The sequence below is a fragment of the Carlito syrichta genome, unplaced genomic scaffold (genome assembly GCF_000164805.1).
Source record: "Carlito syrichta isolate Samal-C Ts95f unplaced genomic scaffold, Tarsius_syrichta-2.0.1 Scaffold153937, whole genome shotgun sequence".
Lineage (NCBI taxonomy): Eukaryota > Metazoa > Chordata > Mammalia > Primates > Tarsiidae > Carlito > Carlito syrichta.
The window spans coordinates 213,220-222,094 of record NW_007098033.1 but is presented as its reverse complement, the minus strand read 5'-3'; the positions used below and the strand labels follow the sequence as shown (position 1 = coordinate 222,094).

Sequence of the window (8,875 nt, the reverse complement as noted above, 5' to 3'; positions counted from 1 at the left end):
TTTGATCAAGAATGAAACTATTTGAAGATTAAGATGCCGACAGGTAATTTCTTGTAAGTTTGTACTTTTGTGTCACATAGCAACAGAACCACAACAAAAATGTATATTAATACAAGACTGTTGTTCCCCATCTAACATCATTCTAGAAATATGAAATATTTTAGCTTTGAAAAATCTTCCTTTATCATGTAAAGCTATTTTATTTTAGACTTATATGTTTTATTGGTTTTTATGAACTAACAAATGCTACTTATTTTATTATATCTGAAATCAGTTTCTGCAATAAGTAAATGAAATCAATCAAAGTCAGAATAAAAAATAGATTCAGAAATAATGATTCGGATCAGATGAGCTTTCTTTCCTGATAAAATATCAGGTGTTGAGATATGTCTAGTTATATTCTGGTTAAAAGACATTAATTTTAGATATGACAAAATTGCATTCCATCCTCAAAGGAAAACCGTACATGGTAACTCCTATGATTCTAATGTGTTATAATATTAATTGAGATTTTATTTGTTAACCAAATTATTCCTAGAAAAATGTTATAATTTTGTTAAAAGTTGTTTGATTATAAACATGCATGGTATTGGGTGAAAAAAATTTAAAAGAGTTAATTTTGGTTGGTTTACCTCCTTTTTACCTGTCAAATTCAGTAGTTCTATTTTTCTCTTTATATCTTTATACTTTGATAGCTATAATGTGATGCTAAAACAGGATTTTCTCAATTCTAAAGTAAAAAGAGAGTTTTAAAATTGTTAATTCTGATTGTGGAGACATTGATTCATAGCAATGCATAGCAACTGATATAGCAATGAGATCTTCATGAGTATTGATATCTTAGTGGCAAATGAATGCTAGACAATTTTTAAAAAATTAGTGTACTATAGTTTTAAAATGCCAAATTGGAGGCCTAATGGGAGTAATGCCATTTTCTTTTTTACATTAGATGATTCTGGGTCATTTCCTAGACAGAAACAATCAGAAACTAACAATGTGCAATTTTAAGGCAATTGAATTCCCCCTTTAAGGCCCAAAGATAAAGTATCCAGCAATTTTCTTTTCTAATCATAAATTAGTAGTATAATGATTCAACGAATTATTATATTGTTATTTCTAATTTTTTCTGTACAATGACTTTGGTGACCAGGAGTGAACGGAGTTAGATTTTTTTTTTAAGGTAGTAGGTGGGAGTAAGGCTAGAAGGAAGGCGAGGTCTCAAGGGAGATGGGAAAAGCAGAGATAATGAAAGAAAAAGGAAAGGTTAAAGATAAGGAAGGAAGGTGAAGATGGAGAAAAAGGAGGAAGAGAAAAGAAGCAAGAGAGAAATGGAGGTTTATTTTCTTACTATTCTGAAAGAGTTGGCTGTATGTGAAGCTCTGAGTTAGGTTTTTAATTTTACTTTAGAACTTTACATTTCTTTATAGTTACTAGCTAGTACCTAAGATTGCTTTGCAAATCAGAACCTTTTAAGATTGTATTGGTTTTGATTTTTGACATTCCTAAAAGATAATTTCAGAAACAAATATTTATTTCAATTATCTAAATCTTTTTCTATCACAATTTCAGATTTTAATGTATTTGAGACCTAAAAGGAAAAACAAGAATCTGAATAAATTGTTGGGACAGGGAAGCTCTAAATAATACTTCAGAATTTCTGTACTAAATGAGAAAGGCCTTGTTTATTTTAAGACCCTAATTACCTCCTTTTAATTGAACTAATTTAGACTTTCTTATTTCTATTATACAGCTTCTAAATCCGTTATTATTAATAGCCATATCTTTAGGACAGATTAATTTTTCCCTCAAAGGGATAAAAGTCCTAGTCAATCAAGTAAGAGCAAAGATTAAGTCTTTCACTTTGAGAAAAAAAAAAATTCTTCATTCTGATTTTTAGAGTTATTACCTCAGTATAACATAGTTATTCCTATTCTTTGTTATATTAGAAAAACTTAAATGTGCTTTTCTCTTTCCTATATGTATGTGTTTTAGATCACGAAGAGCCCTGTGGTTCCAGTCACAAATCATTTTGTCTGAATGGGGGGATTTGTTATGTGATACCGACTATTCCCAGCCCATTTTGTAGGTGAGTGAAATGGACTATGGGAGAAGATGGTAATTTTTATTTTTAACATCTACTAAGTTGTTTGTGAAGTGACTAAAAAGTAAATGAAAAATCTGGCCAGGCACAGTGGCTCATGCCTATAATTCCAGCATTTGGGGAGACCAAGGTAGGAGGATTGCTTCAGCCTGAGAGTTTTTTGTTTTTTTTTTTTGAGTTGGAGTCTCACTCTGTCGCCCAGACTGGAGTGCAGTGGCCGCTCCCGGCCACCGCAGCCTCGACCCGCTGGGCTCCGGCGATCCTTCCACCTCAGCCTTCCGAGTAGCTGGAATTACAGGCACGCGCTACCACGCCCAGCTGATTTTTTTTTTTGATTTATTGTAAAGATGAGGTCTCGCTGCCCTGGCGGGTCTCGAACCCGCAGGCTCAGGCAGTCCACTCACCTCAGCCTCCCAAAGGCATGGGATTACAGGCTGAGCCACCGAGCTCGGCTAGCCTGAGAGTTTAAGACCAGCCTAAACTGGCAACATAGTGAAACCTTTTCTCCACAAAAAAAAAAATTAGTTAAGTGTGGTGGCATGCATCTGTAGTCCCAGCTATTCGGGAGACTGAAGCAGAAGGATCACCTGAGCACAGGAGGTTGAGGCTACAAGTGAGCCGAGATTGTGCCATTGCACGCCAGCCAGCATGGGTGACAGAGTGAGACCCTGACTCAAAAAAAAAATGAAAAACCTAAGATGAAAAAGTGTGAGGAATACTTTTCATATTTATGTAGGGTAAAAGTATGCTTTTAAAACAAAATAAAGTAGCAGATAAAAATCGTAGTCTTCAAGGTGTTTATTTTGAAAGTTGGTAATGGTCATTTTTAGCCTAGACAGATTTTTAAAAATAATCCATCTTAGTGAACTCTGATTTTAGCAATTTAGGAGAAGCAATCTGTGTATAATATTATTGTAAAACAGCTAGAGAGTTCACTAATGTAGAAAGCACACCATAAGATTTTTTTCTTTGGGATTTATAACACATGAATACGTGATAACCGAGTTGGTACCAAAATGTACACTTAATACCAAGAATGCCAAAAAAATTTATACACATTTTAAGCACTGTTTGCCGTAATCAGAAGTATCTGGATGCTGATAGTAACCACTTTAAGCACCTCTTGTAATTACAGAAGTCAAACGACTTCTATTCAATTTATTGAGTATTACAATTTTAATACAGTTTTTTCCTTTCTTAAACTGTGTATACATCTTTTTGGCACCCTGTGTGTATTTTATAAAAGGCAGATGAAGAGCCTTTCTAATGGTGGTAGCAGATAAAAAGAAAGGGTGTCTTTGCCACTATTGTTTTAAAATAATATAATTTACTTTGGGAGTATAAATATAGCCAGTGATCAGAAAAAGACTTCAAAATAGTACTTTTATAGTAGCTTCATGTGAGTTTTGGTTGAACAAGATTTAAATGTCTATAATAACCTATTTTGGTACATGAGTTAGCAACATGGTACTACCCTCAACTTTGTGGAGCTAACACCAAAAGACCTCAAGATTGTTTGTAACATATGTTAATTGCCCTTTGTGTTCGTTAACTGAAATGAGAGGTGTTGACTAGCATCTAGATTTAAAATCTTGCTATGTAGAAGAAGTAAAATTCATAGGAAATGTTAAAGATATTGGATTTAGTGTGGAGGAGAGGGAGCAGAGAGAAATAACCCTATAATTATCTCAAGAAGTTTTGGAGAATTTTCATATGGGGAATAGTGCCTAGGTGTTTTTCCTCTGAAGTGAATATGTGAGGGAGACCTCAAAAATCCTTGAATTATAAAAATTTTATTCTTACGTTTCAACTTCAGTCACCTTCAAAGTGCTGTCCGTTTGATGCAATACACCTTTTGAGACCCTTTTTCCACTACTCCAGTTTTTGAACTCATCAATTTTGATGCCTTTTAGTGCTTCTGCCAATTTTTGTTTTACTTCTTCCACATTGCCAAAATGTTTCCCTTTGAGGACTTTTTTCATCCAGGGAAACAAAAAAATAGTCGCCTGGGGCAAGATTGGGTAAATAGGAAGAGTGGGACATGGGGTCATGCTGTTTTGGTTCAAAACTGCTGAACACTCAGTATGGCGTGGGCAAGTGCATTGCCATGGTGGAAGAACCAGTCACCTGTTTGCCACAGCTCGGATGTTTTTTCTGCAAATTGTGAGACAACCTTCTCAAAACTTCCAGATAAAAACTTTGGTTGACTGTTTGATCCAGAGGAACAAATTCCAAGTGTACTATAAGAGACCAGCCATATGAAAGATAATGGAGGTGGAACTTTATGATAGGAAGAGTTTTAACTTGGCAAAGGATAATCTGTTGGAATTGTTACCCATAGTGACTTAGTAAGCTCTGGTTTCACCAGGACCCTCCCTGAGGGGCATTCCCAAGCAGTACCTGCCCACACAGCCACAGGCTTAGACCAGAGAGGCTCCCAGCGCCTTGGCTGAGACCAAACTGTTTCCTGTCCACAAGTAATTTTTTTTGTTCCCCCTTGTATAAAAGGAATGAGATGGAGGAACAAACTAGCAATTACTTAACACCCATCATGTGCCCCAACAGTATTATTCTTTTTTGTTTTTTAATCTATTTACTGAAATATAATTTATATATGATAGACTACATTCATTTCAAGTGCACAATTTGATTAATTTTGACAAATGTTTATTATACCCGTGAAATCACTGCTTCGCCCACATAAAGACATAGGACATTTCCATTGCCTCCCCCCAGAATTTCATTGCTGTCCTGTTCTTCATTTACATCCTAACATTTAATTCTCACAAAAACCTTAGAGAAAGGAGGTAGGGGAGATCTTAGGAAATAGAAAAATAAAGAGAAAATAAGAAATTAAGTGACTTGCCAAAGGTCATATAGCTAGGAAGCAGAAAGAGGTGACCTTTCAATACAACTCTCAAGTTTTACTTAGCCTCATATTTATTCTGAATTTTTTATAAGGGCATATGGCATATAGCATTCATAAAAGCAAACTAAAATGCTGATCAGAAGAAGTACATTTAATAATTAAAAGATAATATCTTTTTTGTCTTGTTCTTGATGGTGACTAAATGGGTGTAATGACTATTCTTTCTCTATTGAATTGCCTTTGCGCCTTTGTCGATTAATCACATATCTATGGGTCTATTTCTGGACCATTCTTTCCCATTGGTCTGTGTTTTCTGTCTTTTCACCAATACCATGCAGTCTCTATGAGTGTAGCTTTATAATCAAAATCATGCATCAGAGTCCTTTGTTGTTAAAAATTTTCAAATACATTTTTGTTTCATCCCCAAAATGTTATGGTTTATTGTTCAGTTTTACACTTTAAAATGTCTTCATTATAATTTCTAAACCGATGGATTTATACACCTATGGGGTTTTTTGTGGTTGTTAACATTGGATATTTATATCTAATTTAATTGCATTGTGGTCAGAGTACTTGGTCCATCAAGGTGTACACTTAATATTTGTCTGTATACTAAGTGTCTGTGATAGCTCACTGAATAAGTTGAAAGAAATAATTAAGAGTACTGGCCAGCCAGGGCAACATAGTGAGATCCTGTCTTTACAAAAAAAAAATAAAACAATTAACTGGGCATAATGGCAAATGCCTGTAGTCCTAGCTAATCCAGAGTCTAAGGCAGGAATATTGCTTGAGCCCCGGAGTTTGAGGCTGCAGTGAGCCATGATCGCATCAGTGTACTACAGCCTGGGTGACAGAGTGAGACCTTGTCTAAAAAAAAAAAAGTGCTAGAATTTGGAGAGTCATTAAAATGAAAAGAAACCGAGGTTGTCACCCTGCTTTTGTTCCTTGGATAGATGCGTTTTAGTGTATTTTCAAAAAGTTACCATTGGCTTTGCAGGTAACACATACCAGGTTTAAGAATGTGTCTTCCTAATTTCAAACTTTAAGAGTAGTAATTAAGAAGAGTTGAAACCATGCCCCATGAATTCATGAGGGATAGAGAATGAAGCAAGGTCACCATGTTACACAACAGGAGATTCTGTGGGATTGGTACTCTGTGTAATGTGAATCAAATACCCTATATAAGTGGAATCACAGTTTCCATTCCAACTCATTTTATCACTTTCACTCATTGTATCACTTTCCATTCCAACTCATTTTCTGTTTCTGTTAGTGACATCCCAACTGTCCTGTCACTGAGCAACTCCAGACTTATCTTTGACTCTGTCATTGCCGTTCTTTTTGTGTTTGGCTTATTTCACTTGGCATGATGTCTGAAACGTTCATCCACGTGTAGCATGTATCAGAATTTCATTCCTTTTTAAGATTCAACAGTATTCCATTATATATATACTACATTTTTTTGTTCTTCACTGAGAAAGTTCTTAAACACCCTGGAAGGTTGTGAAGAGTGGTGATGGTGGGAACAGAAGGGAGACTGAGGAAAGGAAGGAATGTAGTGACTGAGGATTCCATGAAGTTGAATAGTAGATATATTTGAAGTCATATTTTATAAAAAATAAAAAACCAATGATATTAGGATCTTAGGACTTGTAATGTAGCGCTGTAGATTATAGTAGCAATATCTAAGGGTGAGTATCACTTTCCATTCCAACTCATTTTCTGTTTCTGTTAGTGACATCCCAACTGTCCTGTCACTGAGCAACTCCAGACTTATCTTTGACTCTGTCATTGCCGTTCTTAAATCACATTTCTACCTTTGCTGTGTTGCTCTCATCTCTCTAGTCCTTTCTGTTCTGTCACTTTATTAGCTTGAACCTTCTTAACCCCTGCTTTGTAGAAATGTTTCCTAACCGATTTTCCTGGGGACTAATCTCATCACCTCTCCTGCTAAAAAAAAAAAAAAACTTCAGTGGTAGCCATCATACCTATCTATCTACCACTCATGAAGTAATAGCTCAACTTTTAGCCTAGCTTTTAGAGCATTTTACAATTTGGTCCCAGACTACCTTTGTGGCCTTCCATCTTCCTTGGTTTGTATTCTAACCAGAATCATTCACTATTTATGTTAGCTATACTTTGTGTTACCTTCCTTGAATTTGTAATTGTTCTCTTGCTTTTCTATCTAAGCTTATTCAAATCCTACATACATTTCAAGGTTGCCTCACTTTACAAAGGTATTAATTCTTATTTACCATAGCACTTAATTTAGAGGTTTAAATAAATTCAAGTATTCTCTTTAAAAAATTATCTATATATGTTTACTGTGGCAAAATATATAATAACATAAAATTTACCATTCTAATTTTTTAAGTAAATAATTCATGGCATTTAGTACATCCACAGTATTACCATTACTACTGTGTGTCTCCAGAACTTTTTTTCATCCCAAACTGAAGTTCCGTACCTATTAAATAGTAACTCCGCATTTCGCCTCCCCTCAGCTCTGGTGACCATTATTCAGCTTTCTGTCTCTATGAGTTTCACTATTCTAACTTCCTCATGTAAGTGGAATCACGCAGTACTTTTGTTTTTGGCTTATTTCACTTGGCATAATGTCTTAAGCATTCGTCCATGTGTAGCATGTGTTAGAATTTCATTCCTTCTTAAGATTCAATAATATTTCGTTGTATGTAGTTGTTACATTTTGTTTGTTCTTCATTGATGGACATTTGGGTTGTCCTGCCTTTTGGGTACTGTGAATAATGCTGCTGTGAGCATGGGTGTACAAATACCTGTTCAGGTCCCTGCTTTCAGTTATTTTGTGTGTATTCCCAGGAGTGGAATTGCTGGGTCATATGGTAATTCTGTGTTTAATTTTTTTTTTGAGGCACCACCATACTGTTTTCTAAGGAATCTGTACTATTTTGCATTCCCACTCTCAATGCCCAAGAGTTCTAATTTCTCCACATTCTTGTTAACACTTATTTTTTCTTTTGTTGTTGTTGTTTATAGCAGCCCTCCAAATGGGTATAAAGTGGCATCTCATCTCACCGTGGTTTTGATTTACATTTCCCTCATGCTTAGTTAGGTTGTGCGTCTTTTCTTGCACTTACTGGCCATTTGTATATCTCCTTTGGAGAAATGTCCATTCAAGTCCTTTATCCATTTTTGAATTGGATTGCTTTAGTTTGTTGTTGAGTCTTAGGAGTTCTTTATGTATTCTGAATAGTAACCCCTCTACAGATACATGATTGACAAATGTTTTTTCCCATTCTATAGACTCTCTTTTTAATCTACTGACTATGGGGGATACATCACCATATGATGGTCTCTGGTTCAAAGCCATGTACTGCATCCTGTGAGATGTAGCCCCATCCTTTCAGAGTATTGTCACCCAACTGGCATCATTTCATTTTTAAATTAGCCAGGTGCTTCTGAGTGATGGCATGTGTAGTAAAACCATTAATTCCATGGGCATTAATTTATAAAATAAATAAATTTATAAAATAAATTTTTATAAAAGGGAAAATTATTATTTTTATACAGATATAAAATGGACACATATTAAATGTGTATTTAACTGATTAATTCATGAGAAACTGATTAATAATAACCAATAGATATCACAACTGACTCAAGGGAGAATTCAAGCCATGCATACATATAGAGGTAATCAGACATGTTGAAATGAATTTGCAAGTAGTTATGAAACTGGTCGATATCCACAGGACATCCTGTTGTATGATACTGGGCAAAGTTCATTTGGATTAGTATAAGTTTTCTACAATTTACAGAGTTGTAAACTAGCTTAGAGACAATAAAAATAGCAGGCTCTTATAGAATCGGATAACCCAGATGAGTGCATTTGACAGGATACCTGATAATTTTTTTTTTTTTTTTTG

At 35.0% G+C, this 8,875-nt stretch overlaps 1 protein-coding gene across 3 annotated transcripts in view; it reads left to right on the top strand.

Moving 5' to 3' along the window:
* Positions 1–8,875, top strand: part of NRG4 (neuregulin 4) — a 40,109-nt gene continuing 31,234 nt past the window's right edge. For 2 of the 3 annotated variants that reach the window (XR_002481505.1, XM_008050885.1), the window contains exons 1-2: positions 1–43; positions 1,993–2,086. Coding sequence is in view for 1 of the 3 variants with exons in the window: in XM_008050885.1 (XP_008049076.1) it covers positions 34–43; positions 1,993–2,086 (104 nt within the window). In the remaining 2 variants the exon portion in view is untranslated. The remainder of the gene's footprint in view (positions 44–1,992; positions 2,087–8,875) is intronic. The other variant, XR_002481506.1, reaches the window with a different exon arrangement.